This window comes from Salmo salar, chromosome 27, assembly GCF_965601325.2.
Source record: "Salmo salar chromosome 27, fSalSal1, whole genome shotgun sequence".
In the NCBI taxonomy this organism is placed as follows: domain Eukaryota; kingdom Metazoa; phylum Chordata; class Actinopteri; order Salmoniformes; family Salmonidae; genus Salmo; species Salmo salar.
The window spans coordinates 19731916-19753746 of NC_138317.1; the positions used below are offsets into that span (position 1 = coordinate 19731916).

Consider the following 21831-nt stretch of genomic DNA (forward strand, 5'->3'; position numbering starts at 1 on the left):
AACGCACGTTGTGTGGCTCTCAAGCGTTCTACTAAATGCAAAGTATATTTGTGTTTATAAAAGGAAACATCAGATGAAGAGATAAATCAGGTCACAGAGAAGGGGTGTGTGTTAGTGTGTTAGTGTGTGTGTGTGTGTGTGTGTGTGTGTGTAGATGTTTGTATTGCTCTGAGAGGGATAATAATTGGATCTGTTTTAAATCAGACAGTAAATAGCATTTAGCATGCCTAATGTAGGTGAGAGAAGAAAGAACAACTAGAGGCAGTGTTGTGTACAGTAAGTCAGATGCATAAACCATATACTCACTACCGGTAATGTGATTATTTCTGAATTGCAGAGGTATCTTGCTGACAGTCTATTGGTCCACTTTAGCCATAGGGCTCTGGTCAAAAACAGTGCACTATATAGAGTGCTATTTGAGACGCTACCTAAAATTCCCTGCTTGTCCTGTGTGGTAGGAGTCGAGGTGGTGTGCCCCCTCCCCACGCAGCCGTCCCCCGTGGAGCAGCACCGAGAGGGGCACCCCCCAGCCGGGTACCATCCGCCCGAGGGAGGGGTGTGCCAGCACAAAGAACACGAGGGGCTCCCCCGCCCGCGGGGTACAGACCTCCGCCACCTGCAGTACAAGACACATATGGGGAATATGTGAGTATTTACACAGTAAGAGGGAAACGTGTTCATGCATGTACGCTGGCACACACACACACACACACACACACACACACACACACACACACACACACACACACACACACACACACACACACACACACACACACACACACACACACACACACACACACTGTGTCTGCATACAGGTACATCCTCCTGGTATTATCAAAACTGAGAAGGGATTTTACTGGTAGTTTACCTGTTGTTTCTGGAGGGAGCCCATATGAACAGCTGGCAGCGATAGAATATATTAACTTCAGAGTCAGACCCTTTGGACACATGCCAAGGAGGACTCCCTCCTTCCGTCTACCTCCCACCTTACTGTCACAGCAGGTCCTCAGGGACGCTGCACCAACCCAGCATGTTTAGTAGAGAGGATGACGGGAAGAGAGGAGGGGTAGGAGAGGACAAGTGCCCTGCCAGTCCATAGCTAACCACATCTGACAGGTTTATATGGAGGTCTGCAGTTAAAATGGGTGGAGGTCGTAGAGAATGACTGGTAAAGAGCCTCGGCTGGACCATCTGCTTCACATCATTGTCACGGTGGTAAACTGGCTCCGCAGACAGACACACACCTGCACCTGGGGATCTGGGAGAGAGAGCACTGCAGACATCTGGCTGATGATAAATCTTCACCATATCGCTGTGAATTACAGACTGAATGAGCTCCACTACTCTTCATTGTTGTAGCGGGTTGGTAGTACACACAACTACTGTTCTGTTGTTGTCACCATCGAGTGATGCTAACAAATAGTTTCTTGTAGTTTTCTATTAAATTACTGCTGAGGAGGAGATGCATTTCTTGCTCATACTTGATGCCTCATTCTTCCAGTTTTTTCCAGCCAAAGGACTTGAAGCCATGTTCTGTTTATCCAGCATGTTTTAGAGAAGTTAACGTTACAATATATCACCTACTGCAGGTGTCCCCAATTACATTCAGCCACGGGCCTATTTTTTCTTGAGTGGAAGGTCGGGGGGCCGGAACATAGTTATAAATAATTTGTGGACTACAGACTGACCTCAAGAAGCCCAAACAGATATAGTATTTGACAAAAACAGAATCATTTCAAACCTTGATTATGTTGTGATACAATCACATATACCTCTCAATTTATTAGGGATATGCATGTCTCCTTACAAGGACAATATCTAGATACATGGGCTCCGATACGATACAGGAACAATACTTTTAGTTTGAAACAATTCGGTGCAATTTGTTAACATTAGCATACTACATCTAGCTACATATTGAACTTCCATCCTCTCAGGCCAGGGGTACAATGTATGAATTTATGGTTGGATCAAAATTGCCGTTATAATCATTGGCTAGTACGGAGAATTAAGTAAAACCAGATGTATGAAAAATCCCTAGCGCCATCCATGGCTAATTTAGGAAAGGGACACTTTTAGCTAGCTAGCTAGCCACTGGAGGACAACAACACAATGAGATGCAACAATTCAAATTGTTTATGTTAGTTATATATTGCTCTCAATGTGATGTGATAGGAGTGAAGCCAAACCCAAACTGGATTCCCATGATACTTTTTTTTGGTACGCCAGGACCATTCATAGTTGAGCTCACTCAGTTTATCTAAACGCTGATTGGCTATTATTTGAAACTTTTTTTATCAAGGGAGGCCAAATGCTTGCTTGCTTCCCTTGCGTTCAATGGTACGGGCAGCAACAATGTTATACTCTTTTTGACCAGACAGCATCAGATAGATGGGCTACACATACAGAGACAGAGGGGCACTGTTTTGCTCGCTCCAATGCTTTCTCCGATGAGATACATTCAGCCTCTTGGGAATTGCAAGACAATTTTGAAACACAGAGATGTTTTTTTTTGTGTAAAACACCATTTCCTACAGCCCACAATGACCCAGCAAATTACATTGGTTGTCCCTCAATTAATTAAGCCGATGATTTAATATTGCATAGCCCTTTTACAAACATCTGAATGCTGAAGGTGACACGCAGATGTAGCCTACGAATATTAAAACAGGGATAGGGTAGGCCTACCTCTCATTGATGAGAGCAGCTGCTTCTCCCGCACTGTGCACACAATTATCTGACTTGTAGATCAATGTCATACTCGGTTTCATGCACAAAGTTCGATAGGCTGAAGGAGAGGATAAATCGATTCAATCAGAACAGATTAGAGGTCTTTTCAGGATAAGGCAGAAACAGATAAAATGAGTAAAAAACTTTAGTGAACCGGCAATTTGTAACATTTTAATCGGTTTTCTTACCAATGCATGCTTCATTTGGATCGATTTGGGCTCCCGGGTGGGCAAATAAATTCACCCGTGGACCGAATTTGGTCCGTGGGCCACCTATTGGGAAACCCTGACCTACTATATGGAGCATTCTGGAGTTAGGATGTTTTTGTTTTGGTAATTCAATTACTTTCAGAATTCAGTGGCTTTACTGTGCCTCTCTCTTATATCGGTGATTCGATAATAACAGTAAGTAGCGATATCAGATTATTGGCAAATCTAATTTGTATTAAACTAAATTATGAATGAGATTATTTGCCTAGCAGTCTGATTACACAATACAGTAATTGCGTCTAAATCTCATTCCAGATATTTCATAGGCCACGCAAACACGCACACAAACACACTCGTGCAAGCACAAACACACACACATACACTCACAAGGCCATAATGAACCTGTTACCGACCTGCCTTTCAGCCCATTGGCCAGGAATTAGTACTAATAGGATTGTGATTATTCTGCCGGTTACCCATTTCTTAACATTCACTAGGAATCAGAACTACTTGTCATTTCAATTTGGGCTGGTAATGAAAAAGGTGTGAATAAAGAATGTATTTTGGTATTTGATTACGATCCCCATTAGCTGTTGCAAAAGCAGCAGCTACTCTTCCTGGGGTCCACACAAAACATGAAAAATGACATAATAGAACAGCTCAAGGACAGAACTACATACATTTTTAAAAAGGCACACGTAGCCTACATACAGTTGAAGTCAGAAGTTTCCATACACCTTAGCCAAATACATATAAACTCAGTTTTTCACAATTCCTAGTAGAAAATTCCTTGTCTTAGGTCAGTTAGGATCACCACTTTATTTTAAGAATGTGAAATGTCAGAATAATAGTAGAGAGAATGATTTATTTCAGCTTTTATTTCTTTCATCACATTCTCAGTGGGTCAGAAGTTTACATACACTCAATTAGTATTTGGTAGCATTGCCTTCAAATTGTTTAACTTGGGTCAAACGTTTTGGGTAGCCTTCCACAAGCTTCCCACAATAAATTGGGTGAATTTTGGCCCATTCCTCCTGACAAAGCTGGTGTAAGTGGGTCAGATTTGTAGGCCTCCTTGCTCGCACACACTTTTTCAGTTCTGCCCACAAATTTTCTATGGGATTGAGGTCAGAGCTTTGTGATGGCCACTCCAATACCTTGACTTTGTTGTCCTTAAGCCATTTTGCCACAACTTTGGAAGTATGTTTGGGGTCATTGTCCATTTGGAAGACTCATTTGCGACGAAGCTTTAACTTCCTGACTGATGTCTTGAGATGTTGCTTCAGTATATCCACATAATTTTCCGTCCTCATGATGCCATCTATTTTGTGAAGTGCACCAGTCCCTCCTGCAGCAAAGCACCCCCAGAACATGATGCTGCCACCCCCGTGCTTCACGGTTGGCATGGTTTTCTTCGGCTTGCAAGCCTCCCCCTTTTTCCTCCAAACATAATGATGGTCATTAGGGCCAAACAGTTCTATTTTTGTTTCATCTGACCAGAGGACATTTCTCCGAAAAGTACGATCTTTGTCCCCATGTGCAGTTGCAAACCGTCTGGCTTTTTTATTGCGGTTTTGGAGCAGAGGCTTCTTCCTTGCTGAGCGGCCTTTCAGGTTATGTCGATAGGACTCGTTTTACTGTGGATTTAGATACTTTTGTACCTGTTTCCTCCAGCATCTTCACAAGGTCCTTTGCTGTTGTTCTGGGATTGATTTGCACTTTTCGCACCAAAGTACATTAATCTCTAGGAGACAGAATGCGTCTCCTTCCTGAGCGGTATGACGGCTGCGTGGTCCCATGTTGTTTATACTTGCGTACTATAGTTTGTACAGATGAATGTGATACCTTCAGGCGTTTGGAAATTGCTCCCAAGGATGAACCAGACTTGTGGAGGTCTACCATTTCTTTTCTGAGGTCTTGACTGATTTCTTTAGATTTTCCCATGATGTCAAGCAAAGAGGCACTGAGTTTGAAAGTAGGCCATGAAATACATCCACAGGTACACCTCCAATTGACTCAAATTATGTCAATTAGCCTATCAGAAGCTTCTAAAGCCATGACATCATTTTCTGGAATTTTACAAGCTGTTTAAAGGCACAGTCAACTTAGTGTATGTAAACTTCTGACCCACTGGAATTGTGGTACAGTGAATTTTAAGTGAAATAATCTATCTGTAAACATTTGTTGAAAAAAATGACTTGTGTCATGCAGAAAGTAGATGTCCTAACCGACTTGCCAAACTGTAGTTTGTTAAGAAGACTTTTGTGGAGTGGTTGAATAACGAGTTTTAATGACTCCAACCTAGGTGTATGTAAACTTCTGACTTCAACTGTATCAATGCATGCACACAAACTATCTAAGTCAAAAGGGGAGAGGCGTTGTGCCACGAGGTGTTGCTTTATCTGTTTTTTTTAAACCAGGTTTGCTGTTTATTTGAGCAATATGAGATGGAAGGAAGTTCCATGCAATAAGGCTCTATATAATACTGTACGTTTTCTTGAATTTGTTCTGGATTTGGGGACTATTTAAAAGACCCCTAGTGGCATGTCTGGTGGGATAAGTGTGTGTGTCAGAGCTGTGTGTAAGTTGACTATGCAAACAATTTGGGATTTTCAACACAATGATGTTTCTTACAAAAAGAAGAAGTGATGCAGTCAGTCTCTCCTCAACTCTTAGCCAAGAGAGACTGGCATTCATAGTATTTATATTAGCCCTCTGATTACAATGAAGAGCAAAACATGCCGCTCTGTTCTGGGCCAGCTGCAGCTTTACTAGGTCTTTCCTTGCAGCACTGGACCACACGACTGGACATTAATCAAGATTAGACAAAACTGGAGCCTGCAGAACTTGCTTTTTGGAGTGTGGTGTCAAAAAAGCAGAGATCTCTTTATTACGGCTAGACCACTCCCCATATTTGCAACCATTGAATCTATATGTTTTGACCATGACAGTTTACCATCTAAGGTAACGCCAAGTAATTTAGTCTCCTCAACTTGTTAAACAGCCACACCATTCATTACCAATTTCAGATGAGGTCTAGCACTTAAGGAATGATTTGTATCAAATGCAATGCTCTTAGTTTTAGAGATGTTCAGGACCAGTTTATTACTGGCCACCCATTCCAAACAGACTGCAACTCTTTGTTAAGGGTTTCAGTGACTTCATTAGCTGTGGTTGCTGATGCGTATACGGTTGAATCATCAGCATACTTGGACACACATGCTTTGTTTAATGCCAGTGCAGGTCATTGGTAAAAATATAAAAGAGTATAGGGCCTAGAGAGCTGGCCTGCAGTACACCACACTTTACATGTTTGAAATTAGAGACACTTCCATTAAAGAAAACCCTTTGAGTTCTATTAGATAGATAGCTCTGAATCCACAATATGGCAGAGGTTGAAAAGCCATAGCATTTAAGATTTTTCAACAACCGGTTATGGTCAATAATATCAAAGGCTGCACTGAAATCTAACAGTACAGCTCCCACAATATTCTTATTATCAATTTCTTTCAACCAATCATCAGTAATTTGTATCAGTGCAGTACATGATGAGTGCCCTTCTCTATAAGCATGCTGAAAGTCTGTTGTTAATTTGTTTACAGAGAAATAGCATTGTATTTGGTCAAACAACATTTTTTCCAACAGTTTGCTAAGAGCTGGCAGCAAGTTTATAGGTCTGCTGTTAGAACCAGTAGAGGCAGCTTTACCACTCTTGGGTAGCTTGTGGTAGCTTGTGAGGAGACAGACAGTGAATGGTGTCTGAAGGGATAGCACACAGTGTAGTGTAGGGAGAGTCACAGACAGAGAGGGGAGAGCTTTCTTGTTAAACAGTGAAGTAATTTCCAGGGTGATGCCTGGTGATGGAAATACTTCTACAAGCTCATATCTCATACCGTCCTCACTTCCTGTCCATGCAGTGTGGTGTAGGCCTTGGTCACATCACATGCCTCGGACTCAAACACATGAGTTCCATCTGAGAGCGGAGAGTGTCTTCATTCCATTCCTTGTTAAAATTGTGCACTATACATGTGAAAGAGGCTTTTTGGGACTTAAGTAGTGTGTCATGTTAAGCAGACAAACACTTACAGTGCCTTCAGAAAGTATTCATACCCCTTGACTTTTTCCACATTTCCAAATTGTATTGTGTTACAGCCTGATACTGGGCCATATGCACGACTCTCTGTAGCGCCTTGTGGTCGGATGCCAAACAGTTGTCATACCAAGCGGGGATGTAACCAGTCAAGATGCTCTGAATGGTGCAGCTGTAGAACTTTTTGAGGATCTGAGGACCAATGCTGAATCTTTTCAGCCTCCTGAGGGGGAAGAGGTGTTGTCGTGCCCTATTCACAACTGTGTTGATGTGTGTGGACCATGACAGTTCCTTAGTGATGTGGACACTAAGGAACTTGAAGCTCTCGACCTGTTCCACAATACACCCAGTCACTACAAAGATACAGGCGTCCTTCCTAACTCAGTTACCGGAGAGGAAGGAAACTGCTCAGGGATTTCACCATGAGGCCAATGGTGACTGAACAGTTACAGAGTTTAATGTCTGTAATAAAAGAAAACTTGGGATGGACCAACAACATTGTAGTTACTCCACAATATTAACCTAAATTACAGAGTGAAACATGCATCCTGTTTGCAATATGGCACTAAAGTAATACTGCCAAAGTTTACAAATAAATTAACTTTTTGTCCTGAATACAAAGTGTTATATTTGGGGCCAATCCAACACAACACATCATTGAGTCCAAGTCTTCTTATTTTCAAGCATGGTGGGGCCTGCGTAATGTTATGGGTATGCTTGTCGTCGGCAAGGACTAGGGAGTTTTTTTTAGGATACAAATCCTAAAGGAAAACTTGGTTCAGTCTGCTTTCCAACAGACACTGGGAGACAAGTTCACCTTTCAGCAGGACAATAACCTAAAACACAAGGCCAAATATACACTGGAGTTGCTTACCAAAACAACATTGAATGTTCCTAAGTGGCGTAGTCACAGTTTTAACTTAAATCGGCTTGAAAATCTATGTCAAGACTTGAAATGACTGTCTCGCAATGATCAACAACCAACTTGACAAAGCTTGAAGAATTTTTTAAAGAATAATGGGCAAATATTGTACAACCAAGGTGTGCAAAGCTCTTAGAGACTCACCCAGAAAGACTCACAGCTATACATGTATTGACTCAGGGGGTTGATTACTTATGTAATCAAGATATACTCGTGTTTTATTTTCCATTGTTAAAAAAAAACAAAAAATAATAATTCTTCCACTTTGTGTAGATCATTGACAAAAAAATGACAATTAAATATATTTTAATCCCACTTTGAAGCACAACAAAATGTGTAAAAAGTGAATACCTTCTGAAGGCGCTGTACAACCAACAGAATGGCTAAAAACCACATCTGGTAGAATAAGATAAACGAACAGCATGATCCCTTTGGGTGGTGAGGGGCAGAGCAGTGTGTGTGGTGTGTGTGTGTGTGTGTGTGTGTGTGTGTGTGTGTGTGTGTGTGTGTGTGTGTGTGTGTGTGTGTGTGTGTGTGTGTGTGTGTGTGTGTGTGTGTGTGTGTGTGTTGCGCAATACAAGTGGGTTAGTTTTGTTTATGATAATTCCCCCAGACTATTCTCCTCTATGCTGTATGTTAGGAGCCATGGTGTGTGTGTGCGTGTGCATGTGTTTGAAGCTAGGCTACACCCTTCATGCTGACAGTGTAAAGAGAAGACAAGTGTTATATTGTAGCTGACAAGAGTGTAATGCTCCTGAATACAGTATAATGTGTATAAGTACAGGTTACATACAATACAAACATTATATTGTTCTATGAAATGGTTTATCGCTTTGCATTATATTGGCTTTATTCTCTGGATTGGTGACAGTGATTTTCATAACATAATGTCGTGGGCAGAGCATGCACGCTTTCCTTACATAGCACACCAAAAACAGGTTTCAAAAGTAGACATTTCTGTTATAAAACAGATGGCTGTGACATAATGATCATGAGAAAAAGTTGTTCATACAGATGTAGGATATTAATTTGAGCCAGTTCGCTACAGCAGGAAAATGTTAATTATTATGTTGATTATAATTAATTAACCTTTTTGTTGGGGTTGAAACATTTTTCGTAAGGGAAAATCGAGTTTGACATTTGGAAATGGGGAATTAGTATTTTTAAACCTCATATACACTACTGGTTTTACATTTCCTGCAACAGGGTGATCAATTTAAGATCCTACATCTGTACTGTATAGCTTAACCATGGCATGTACTTTATTTGTTTTAAAAAATACAATGAGTGTACAAAACATCTTTCTATGACATAGACCGACCAGGTGAATCCAGGTGAAAGCTATGATCCCTTATTGATGTCATTTGTTAAATCCACTTCAATCAGTGTAGATGAAGGGGAGGAGACAGAAGGGTTTTTAAGCCTTGAGACAATTATTTTATTTTTCATTTATTTACATTTTTTATTTAACTAGGCAAGTCAGTTAAGAACAAATTCTTATTCACAATGACGGCCTACACCAGCCAAACCTGGACGACGCTGGTCCAATTGTGCGCCGCCCTATGGGACTCCCAATCATGGTCGGTTGTGATTCACCCTGGATTCGAAACCAGGGTATCTGTAGTGACACCTCTACCACTGAGATGCAGTGCCTTAGACTGCTGTGCCACTCGGGAGCCCAAATTGAGACATGGGTTGTGTATGTGTGTCATTCAAAGGGTGAATGGGCAAGACAAAAGATTTAAGTGCCTTTGAACGGGGTATGGTAGTAGGTGCTATGCGCAATGGTTTGAGTATGTCAAGAACTGCAACACTGCTGGGTTTTTCATGCTCAACAGTTTTCTGTGTGAATCAAGAATAGTCCACCATCTAAAGGACATTCAGACAACTTGACACAACTGTGGGAAGCATTGGAGTCAACATGGGCCAGCAACCCTGTGGAACTCTTTTGACACCTTGCCTTGACGAATTAAGGCTGTTCTGAGGGAAAAAGGGGAAAAGGGGGTGCAACTCAATATTAGAAATGTGTTCCTAGTATTTTGTACACTCAGTGTAGGTTAAAAGCGGCATAAATCCCACTTGAAATGACGATGAACATAATGGGTGTATAATGTCTAACTCTGATGCAGATGCTATGGCAGTGTGAGACTCCAAACCTCCCCTCTATATTTCAGCAGCATCCCTCCCTATCTGTTCCTCTGATCCAGCGGGTGTATTGGAGAGCACAGTGAAGCGTCTGTGATACTGTTGTTGGAACATGCAGTTCCAGAGCCTCTGTTAGTCTCTATGGCCTATGAGGGCAACCCTTATCTTTTAACAACATGCATCTCAGCCCTCCTCTGGCATACAAATGAAAGACTCACTTAGGAGCTGTTTCTGTGCGCTCTCTCTCTCTCTCTCTCTCTCTCTCTCTCTCTCTCTCTCTCTCTCTCTCTCTCTCTCTCTCTCTCTCTCTCTCCTGCTCCCTTTCTCTTCTGCTCCCTTTCTCTTCTGCCTGCTCCCCTCTCTCTGCTCCATCCATCCCTTTCTGACATGTTAATCCTGTTTGAACTTGGAAATGTAGCCATCTTGTATTAGTGCTGTTTGTGTGTAAGCCCTCATTTCTCGCTCAAGCACATTTCATTCAGACTGCTAGTTACTGAGCTGTGCTATCAGTGCTTTGCAAGAGGTGAAACAAAGGTATGTGACTAGCATTACCTATCACAATCAAGTTTCTGACTGAAAAGCCGTTCAAATTTGCCAAAGTCCAGCAAACATAATAAAAGTTGTTGCTAACCTGCAAGCATGCTTAGTAAAACAGGCATGTTCTGGGTTCAGTTCTCCCCTAACTCACTGGAACTGGTAAGTTAAACGACAAGAACATGGCATTGTTAGGCTCTAATGTGGATTTAAAGTGGCACTGAACACCACAGAGTAACAACACTGAGATGAGGAAGGACAGCACCCTGATAGAGTTGGGACTGAGAGAGAGGAATTAAAGCTCCATTACATGGTAAGGGACAGCAGCCTTCAAATAGATTGTCAACCATGAATGTAGCCTTCTCGCTAAGGGCTTGTATTACTAACGTGTCTGTCATCCATGGTTATGTTAAAGATAAGATAATGCCTTTGTCATCCCTGTGGGGAAATCTTGGTTGCAGTACAGTATATTCAGTGCATTCGGAAAGTATTCAGACCCCTTCCATCAGACCCAACATTTTGTTAAATTACAGCCTTATTCTCAAACGGATAAAAAAAAATCTACAGATAATACCCCATAATGACAAAGCAAAAACGTATTTTTTTAAAAAAAAATTATTTTTTATTTTTATGTTTGCAACTTTATTACAAATAAAAAACAGAAATACCTTTCCTATGAGACTCGAAATTGAGCTCAGGTGCATCCTGTTTCCATTAATCTTCCTTGAGATGTTTTTTTACAAATTCATTGGAGTCCACCTTTGGTAAACTCAATTGATTGCATGTGATTTAGAAAGGCAGACACCAGTCTATATAAGGTCCCACAGTTGCATGTCAGAGCAAAAACCAAGCCATGAGGTCGAAGGAATTGTCTGTAGAGTTCTAAGACAGGATTGCGTCGAGGCACAGATTTGGGGAAGGGTACCAACATCTTTTTGCAGCATTGAAGGTCCCCAAGAACACAGTGGCCTCCATCATTCTTAAATGGAAGAAGTTTGGAACCACCAAGACTCTTCCTAGAGCTGGCCGCCCGACCAAACTGAGCAATCGGGGGAGAAGGGCCTTGGTCAGGGAGGTGACCAAGAACCCGATGGTCACTCTGAGAGAGCTCCAGAGTTCCTCTGTGAAGATGGGAGAACCTTCCAGAAGGACAACCGTCTCTGTAGCACTCCACAAATCAGGCCTTTATGATAAAGTGGCCAGACGGAAGCCACTCCTCAGTAAAAGGCACATGACAGCCCACCTAAAGGACTCTCAGACCATGAGAAATAAGATTCTCTAGTCTGATGAAACCAAGATTGAGCTCTTTGACCTAAATGCCAAGTGTCACATCTGGAGGAAACCTGGCACCATCCCTACGGTGGAGCCTGGTGGTGTTTTTCAGCGGCACGGACTGGGAGACTAGTCAGGTTCGAGGGAAAGATGAACGGAGCAAAGTACAGAGAGATCCTTGATGAAAACCTGCTCCAGAATGCTCAAGACTTCATGACTGGGGTGAAGGTTCACCTTCCAACAGGACAACGACGCCAAGCACACAGCAGGAGTGGCTTTGGGACAAGTCTCTGAATGTCCTTGAGTGGCCCAGCCAGAGCCCGGACTTGAACATAATCAAACATCTCTGGAGAGACCTGAAAATAGTTCCCCAGCCAACCTGGCAGAGCTTGAGGGGATCTGCAGAGAAGAATGGCAGAAACTCCCCAAATACATTTACATTTACATTTACGTCATTTAGCGGACGCTCTTATCCAGAGCGACCAGGCTTGTAGCGTCATACCCAAGAAGACTCAAGGCTGTAATCGTTGTCCAATGAGCTTCAACAAAGTATTGAGTAAAGGGTCTGAATACTTATGTAAATATGATATATCATTTTGTTCTTTTTTTATACATTTGCCAAAATTCTAAAAACCTGTTTTGCTTTGTCATTATGGAGAATTGTGTCTAGATTGATGAGGGGGACAAAACAATTTAATCCATTTTAGAATAAGGCTGTAACGTAACAAATGTGCAAAAAGTCAAGGGGTCTGAATACTTTCCAAATGCACTGAATACACTGAGTGTGCAAAATATTAAGAACACCTTCCTAATATTGAGTTGAACCCAACCTTTTTGCCCTCAGAACAGCCTCAAATAGTCGGGGCATGGACTGTACAAGGTGTCGAAAGCGATTGTGAAAAACACAGCAGTGTTGCAGTTCTTGACACAAACTGGTGCGCCAGGCACCTGTACTACCAAACCCCGTTCAAAGGCACTTAAATCTTTTGTCTTGCCCATTCACCCTCTGAGTGGCACACACACAATCCAGGTCTCAATTGTCTCAAGACTTAAACATCCTTCTTTAACCTGTCTCCTCCCTTCATCTGCACTGTTTGAAATCAATAAGGGATCATAGCTTTAATTTGGATTCACCTGGTCAGTCTATGTCATGGAAAGAGCAGGTGTTATTATTGTTTTGTACACTTAGTATATAAAAAGGCATAATCAGCATAGACGTACTGACAATAAATGCGGGTAGAAAAGGTGCAGTTCCTGAGAGGTCAATGATTAATCTGTACGCTATATACACTATACACATCAGTACACTCAGTCAACTACAGTGTTAACTGTACCAGCATGCTTATCCTACTGGTGGTTGGGTTTCATTCAGAAGCCACTGGGACAAAGGATTGCCTGGTTCTACTCCTTTTGTGCCCTGGTGCCCTATAACGCTATACTTAGAGGTAGAGCTCAAACTCCTGGTAAAGAGGATGTCTGGGGTGCATCAGTACCTTGTGCACCTTTGTGAGGGCTCTCTTGTCAAAAATGACCTCCAGACTTGTCTGCTTGACCCCCAGCACCTCACTTGCAGAGCCAACTTTTTTTGTCGTTGCATATTTCTCTGAGACATGCTACATGTTATGGAAAAACAAGTGCTTGGTTTTGTCTTACGGCCTTCTGTTCTATAGATCCATATTTTTCTCATTTCACTCGTAATCAGATTACATTATAACCAAAACCATGTTCTGATCAGCTACATGGGGTCAGGACATATTAAGATTAGTAATGTAATGCTGAGAGGACATATTTAAAAATGGATCTACGCAACAGAGTAGAGCATGAGAATTCCTCAGCAATGACCTTATTACTGTGTCTGACAGAGAAAGAGATGGTTCCAAAATGTTATTCATTATGTGAATATACTGTAAATGCTATTCATTAAGCATGTTGCACAGTATTTGTTTTCTCAATGTTGTTACAACTGACTAATCAAAAGAAGATATGGACAATAACCTTTCCGTGTCGTTGTATCATGTATCATGCGCTCATCATGCAGGCACGTATTTCAGATTTAAAAAAAATCAGATTTGTAGAGATTCTTGAACTGGAATAGTGAATCCAGTTGCTGTGAAGATTTTCCACTGTTTCATTATTTATGGACTTGAAAATGATTTTTATTTCTGGGCTGACTGTCTCTTCCGCTTGAACAAAAACTGTGTTCTCTCTCCGATCATCTCCTTCTCACTTTTCATACTCAACGGAGACTAATTTATTTGATAAGTGAGGCTAGCTACTGTATGCATACTTGATCAGCTACATGGTTTTACTTTTTACCATTTTGCTGAGATTTTCTATATTTTAATATTAATAGACTGATGGATGCTGTCAAAGTATTCACACCCCTTGACTTTTTTTTCACATTTCCACATTTTATTGTGTTACAGCCTGTTTTTAAAATGGAATAAATTCAGTTTTTTTTTGTCTCTGGCCTACACACAATACCTGTTATGTCAAAATGGAATTATGTTCTTTGACATTTTTACAAATTATAAAAAAATAAAAAGCTAAAATGTCTTGAGTCAATAAGTATTCAACCCCTTTGTTATGGCAAGCCTAAATAAGTTCAGAGTAACATTTTGCTTAACAAGTCACATAAGTTGCATGGACTCAGTAATAGTGTTTAACATGATATTTTTGCAATAATAGAATTTAGCATAATTTTTGAATGACTACCTCATCTCTGTACTGGGTTTTGAATATTTTCCCGGTATTTTACAAATGTTCCATCCCGAGAATAAATCACTGGATTTGATTAGAGCTTTGATCAGCATGAACATTCCAACCTGAAGCTACCTGAGCCTGATGAGCCATATATTAAATACATTTTATGAGCCCTACATTATCAACATTTAATGAGCCCAAGCCCCAAAAATCCCAAATGATTGTGCCGTTATCCAATACATAGGCTATATGATATAGGCTACTGCACATAACGCACGACACTACACAACACTAAAAGATACATTAATTGCTCTATAACGGTGACAAACGGTGCCCACAAATGGCCTACCTAAAGCTGTCCCAACAGCAGTCCCAAAATCTTACCACTGCTACACCTGGCTATCAGTGGAGCCTTGTCTGGCAGCGAAACAGTTCATTCAGCAACATTTACTGCCTTTTAAAAAAACATTGCTGATATGGCTGACTTGCTTAAATAAATGTGGTTTCTAATGACATTTAAGATGTACAAACAATGGCATAAGGGGACGACAAGCAGATAAGAGGCAATCTGTAATTTCGATTAAGACATTAATGAGCGAGTTAGGACGGACGCAGTCAGTATAACTATTTGTTTAGCACTTTTGAAATGTACCGTAACAGAATTCACTTACAGTGTTCTCCCTGTACACCAAGTCACAACCGCATAAATGATGAGGACATACAGTGAGGGAAAAAAGTATTTGATCCCCTGCTGATTTTGTATGTTTGCCCACTGACAAAGAAATTATCAGTCTATAATTTTAATGGTAGGTTTATTTGAACAGTGAGAGACAGAATAACAACAACAAAAAATCCAGAAAAACGCATGTCAAAAATGTTATAAATTGATTTGCATTTTAATGAGGGAAATAAGTATAAGCAGACAATGAAAGCTCTTACAATATTTGAAGATTAGATTCCTCTAAAACAGGTTATAGGCTACATGCACACCACCAAGTCAGAACAGTAGGCGGAATTATGAGGTGAAAATAGACCAACTTAGTAGGGTGAGGCACAAGGGCTACTAACATCTTAATACACAACATACACTTATTATTACTTTCTTAGCTACAGTACACACATCTCACTGGCATATTTCATCATTTATGCAGCAGCATACAATACATTTTCGGACTCACCTTATTGTGCTGTGCTGACTTGAACAGGAAGGTGGCGCGGCGGTCCTTCATGGACCAATTTTGTCATTAAATTCTGTCATTCTCTGGATTTACAATTCCAAGTTGGATGACCATTGAAAATGTATTTTCCCAGTCGGAGCATATTTATTCCCAACTTCCCAGTTGCCTTGAACTCACTGAAGGCAAGTTTTTGCAGTTCCTGAGTTAACAGTTGTTTTAAACGTGGCACAAATCATGCTTCATTGACAGCATGGCCAATGTTGAATGTTTATCATTTTAAACTTGGAAAAGAGCCCTTAATCCCAGATTTGGGACCACACAAGTCACTCCACTGAATAGCAGGCTAGTGATTGCTTTTCAATTCTTGCAGTTAACATTAGCCACTGTCACTGATTCCTTCCAAACCACTCATTGTTGATTTTGCGATTTCCAACTTGTTGTGTAATGTTTATGTCGAATGGCCGATGAGCACCGATACGTTTTATCTATAATTTCTCTTCATTATTTCTCTTCATATGACACGGATTAAAAAGGATTTGCCAGTAGATTGTCGTCTCTTTTTTGTTTTCTTGGGCAAGGCAGCTCCAAAATGCAGGTGTTTCAGACTAGCTCAGTGCCTTTTGTGGTGGTGTGGCAAGCCAGCAGAAAATATGGAGCATTGTCCCATGATTGGCTCAGTGTTCTGTCACTCATGGGGACAGTACATCACTGCCAAGTCTAAGAGTAGAGCTAGACAATTCTAGCTCCTTGGGTGCTGCCACAGAGTTACATTAGAAGTGCCCATCCAAGAAGGCTCAAGGTCATTGGCCACAGATAAAATCACGTCAAATCACATTATATCTATAGTAGCTTTGATTGGACTGATCATGTCAACATCATACTTTCAAAATCTTAGCTAGCAGTCACCATCATGAATGAAGTCAACAATGTACTGGCAAATCCTTTTTAACCCTTGTCATATGAAGAGAAATAATGAAGAGAAATTATAGATAAAATGTACCGGTGCTCATGGGCCATTGGACATGAACATTATACAACAAATTGGAAATCGCAAGTTTAACAATGAGTGGTTTGGAAGGAATCTGCTGCTAACTGCAAGCATTGCAAAGCAATAATTAGCCTGCTATTCAATGGAGTGGCTGTGGCTATGTGGTCCCAAGTCTAAGATTAATGGTCTCTTTTCCTAGTTTAACATTATAACCATTCAGCATTGGCCATGCTTTCAATGAAGCATGATTTGTGCAATGCTCAAAACAACTGTTTATTCGGATCTGCAAATACTTGACTTTAGTGAGTTCAAGACAACTGGGAACATGGGAAAAATTAGCTACAACTGGGAAAATACGTTTTGAACTTTCATCGAACTCAGAATTATAAATCGGGAACTCGGTCCTCTGTCTAGATCTACAACCTGAAGATCACTGACGTCATCATGATTCAAACATTTTTTCTGAGTTCCCAGTTGTCTTGAAAGCACCATAAATCCAGAGAATGCCAGACATTGATGACAAAGTTTGTTGACAGAATTTGCCCACGAAGGACCTCCGAGCCACCTTCCTGTTCAACTGAGCACAGCACAACAAGGCGAGTCCAAAAATGTATTGTATGCTGCTACATAAATGATATAATATGCCAGGGAGATATGTATACTCTAGCTAAGAAAGTAATACTAAGTGTATGTTGTGTAGTAAGCTGTTAGCCCATGTGCCTCACCCTAATAAAATTGTATATTTTCACATCTTAATTTTGCCTACTGTTCTGACTTGGTGGTGCACATGTAGCCTATAACCTGTTTTGGACAAATGTAAACATCGAATATTGTAAGAGCTTACATGGTCTGCTTATATGCCCCCTTTGGTTATTATATGGTTCTCACTTGGTGTACAGGGAGAACACTGTAAGAACGGCCTATGTTCCAAAGTGCTGAACAAATAGTTATATTGACTACATCCGTCCTAGCTCGCTCATTAATGTCTTAATCGAAATTACGGGTTGCCTCTTGTCTGCTTGTCGTCCCCTTATTCCATAGTTTGTACATCTCAATTGTCACTAGAAACCACATTTGTTTAAGCAATTCAGCCATATCAGCTATGTTTTTTCAAAGGCAGTAAATGAGGCTGAATGAAGTGTTTCGCTGACAGACAAGGCTCCGCTAATAGCCAGGTGTAGCAGTGGTACAGTGCAATTCATGTATTGTTTAGTGTTGTGTAGTGGCTTTGCTGCAATGCATCCCACATTTAGATTGTTTTTGCCCCACCAAGGTTTACATGCTAACATTGCCACTGGATATTTCTGTATTTCATTTTCAGATATTTGCAAACATGTTTTCACTTTGTCATTATGAGTTATTGTGTGTAGATTAGTGAGAGAAAAACGGCATCTATTTTAAAGCTGTAACACAACAAAATGTGGAATAAGCCAAGGTTTATGAATACTTTCTGAAGGCACTGGGGTCAGTAATAACTGACACCTGTCACGACGTGGCCCTTTTCGGTGTATATTGTGGCTCCAACCCCTCTCCCACTCTCTCTCCCACCTCAGGTTTTACAACGGTAATACATTCCTGGTAGAAACTCTTTGTTGCCATGGAATATGGAGGGAAATAAACCTCTGGGAGAACAAAGAGCTTCTCTTGCCAAAACTTCTAATCCCCCAAATTTGAGAATTAAATAATATTTCTTTTTTTGAGAATGTGGGAATTGTCCTTGGGTATTTAAAGAACAATCCTGTCGAGTTGGTTTTATTGTGTGACATTAGGAAAGACAGTAGAACCGTATATACTGTGTCTTTGGTTGAGTCCACTTCTCAACTATGGGGTTTACATCTAAATGTTGTATAAAATGTATGATTGAATATGAAACTATTTGTGAGAAGATGGAATGTGATGTTGGCCTTCTAAACGAGATTTAATAAATCGTTACGATGTAAAGTTTTAACTAGTCAGTGGCCACGCCCCCGTGAGGCCAGCCATTACATCAGGCATCATGGAATCGCCCCTTCTTCCACAGGATATAAAACCCACTTCCTACAAAATTTACATCAGACCAAAACATGCCGGGTGACGCTGGTGTGTGGTTTAAACTACAAAATTCAGAGAACGGCGGGACGAAGTCCCCACGTTGGAATGGCTAAGGAATCTACAAACTAAGGAACAATTATTCAGACTGCAGCAGATTAAATAGTTTAGTCTGGTAATGCAGCCGATCTAAGAAGATTTCCAAATGGTACTCTGAAGTATCAATTATAACCACTACAACAGACTGGCTTCAGGGGAACGCAACCAGAGACCTTTCTGTCGACTCTCTCCAGCAGATGGACCGGCGACCACAGAGAGAGACATCAAGACATACACTCATAAATATATCAATTGCAATTTATTTTCGAATGAGCGGTCGTTCATGTAAAGTATTAGCATTTTCTATGAGTGTATTTATCAGCTGTGAGTTTCCAGCTCTTGAGCGGTCCCCACCCCCTTTCCTTTGTAAACCAAGCTGTCGGTTTTCTCAACTATGGACTTTTTCTTTGTATCATGTAATACCCAATGTATGAACCAATTGTGTGTGTGTTATGTCATTCTGTGATTTGATTAGATAGTTAGTAAATAAATAATTAAGCAATTTTGTATATCGCTGATTCATGATTTGGGCTAGGGTTCGTGCAGATATCCAAGGGTTTGTGACGTTCAGTAATGAGACTGATGAGGTAATAATAATACATTAATAAAAAGACTGTACTCGCTTAGATATGAAAATATCTGAAGAGTTGCAGTTGAAGTCGTAAGTTTACATACACTTTAGACAAATACATTTAAACTCAGTTTTTCACAATTCCTGACATTTAATCTTAGTAAAAATTCCCTGTCTTAAGTCAGTTAGGATCACCACTTTATTTTAAGAATGTGAAATGTCAGAATAATAGTTGAGAGAATGAATTATTTCAGCTTTTATTTCTTTCATCACATTCCCAGTGGGTCAGAAGTTTACATACACTCAATTATTATTTGGTAGCATTGCCTTTAAATTGTTTAACTTGGGTAAAAGGAAAGGGTAGCCTTCCACAAGCTTCCCACAATAAGTTGGGTGAATTTTGTTCCATTCCTCCTAACAGAGCTGGTGTAACTGAGTCAGGTTTGTAGGCCTCCTTGCTCGCACACACTTTTTCAGTTCTGCCCACAAATTTTCTATGGTATTGAGGTCAGGGCTTTGTGATGGCCACTCCAATACCTTGACTTTGTTGTCCTTAAGCCATTTTGCCACAACTTTGGAAGTATGCTTGGGGTCATTGTCCATTTGGAAGACCCATTTTTGACCAAGCTTTAACTTAATATAACTTTATATAACTTAATATATCCACATAATTTTCCTTCCCCGTGACGCCATCTATTTTGTGAAGTACACTAGTCCCTCTTTCACGAAAGCACCCCCACAACATGATGCTGCCACCCCCGTGCTTCACGGTTGGGATGGTGTTCTTCGGCTTGCAAGCGTCCCCCTTTTTCCTCCAAACATAATGATGGTCATTAGGGCCAAACAGTGATATTTTTGTTTTGTCAGACCAGAGGACATTTCTCCAAAAAGTACAATCTTTGTCCCCATGTGCAGTTGCAAACCATAGTCTGGCTTTTTTATGGCGGTTTTGGAGCAGAGGCTTCTTCCTTGCTGAGCAGCCTTTCAGGTTATGTCGATATAGGACTCGTTTTACTGTGGATATAGATTATTTTGTACCTGTTTCCTCCAGCATCTTCGCAAGGTCCTTTGCTGTTGTTCTGGGATTGATTTGCACTTTTCGCACCAAAGTACATTAATCTCTAGGAGACAGAATGCGTCTCCTTCCTGAGCGGTATGACGGCTGCGTGGTCCCATGTTGTTTATACTTGCGTACTATCGTTTGTACAGATGAATGTGATACCTTCAGGCGTTTGGAAATTGCTCCCAAGGATGAACCAGACTTGTGGAGGTCTACCATTCTTTTCTGAGGTCTTGGCTGATTTATTTTGATTTTCCCATGATGTCAAGCAAAGAGGCACTGAGTTTGAAGGTAGGCCTTGAAATACATCCACAGGCACATCTCCAATTGACTCAAATGATATCAATTAGCCTATCAGAAGCTTCTAAAGCCATGACATCCTTTTCTGGAATTTTCCAAGCTGTTTAAAGGCACAGTCAACTTAGTGTATGCAAACCTTTGACCCACTGGAATTGTGATACAGTTAATTATAAGTGAAATAATCTGTCTGTAAACAATTGTTGGAAAAATGACTTGTGTCATGCAGAAAGTAGATGTCCTAACAAACTTGCCAAAACTATAGTTTGTTAAGAAGACATTTGTGGAGTGGTTGAAATACTAGTTTTAATGACTCCAACCTAAGTGTATGTAAACTTCTGACCTCAACTGTATATTCGGGAATTGAAACTCTATAAACAACATATTCCCGTGGTACCCCAACTTCCTATTTAGTTACTGTTATATGATTAGTTTAATCGCGTAATTAAATTACACGTAGATAATTGATTTGATAGGATACAGTCTTCACATTTAATGATAGGCAACGACACGACACACCCTTGATGAAGATGAGCAATAATGACTGTATAAAATAATAATTCAAATACTGAGCTATATTGATTCCAAATAAATTGGGAAATTACAGTGCATTCAGAAATGTATTCAGACCCCTGGACCTTTTCCACATTTTTTTATGTTACAGCCTTATTCTAAAATGTATCTAAAAAAACGATTTAAAAATTTTACTGAAACATTACATTTACATACGTATTCAGACCCTTAAAACTTCTTAGGGATCGGCGTCCCATCAACAGGACAGTTGTAAATCATGCAGCACCTTATGTCAAAATTGCAGATTTTAGAGAAACAAGAAATGTCGGTACATGTGTCTTATATCGGCTGAAAGCTTAAATTCTTGTTAATATAACAGCACTGTCCAATTTATAGTAGCTATTACTGCGAAAAAATGCCATGCTATTGTTTGAGGAGAGCTCCTAACAACAAAACACTTTTTTCACCTCGATAGGTTTGAAGGTGAAA

General features: G+C 40.5%; 1 protein-coding gene across 2 annotated transcripts in view; it reads left to right on the top strand.

Annotated features, from left to right (window-relative positions):
- LOC106588624 (KH domain-containing, RNA-binding, signal transduction-associated protein 3) overlaps positions 1–21831 on the top strand; it is a 146184-nt gene that overhangs the window by 102494 nt on the left and 21859 nt on the right. For both annotated transcript variants that reach the window (XM_014177796.3, XM_014177797.3), the window contains exon 6: positions 459–645. In XM_014177796.3, coding sequence (XP_014033271.2) covers positions 459–645 — 187 coding nt within the window. The remainder of the gene's footprint in view (positions 1–458; positions 646–21831) is intronic.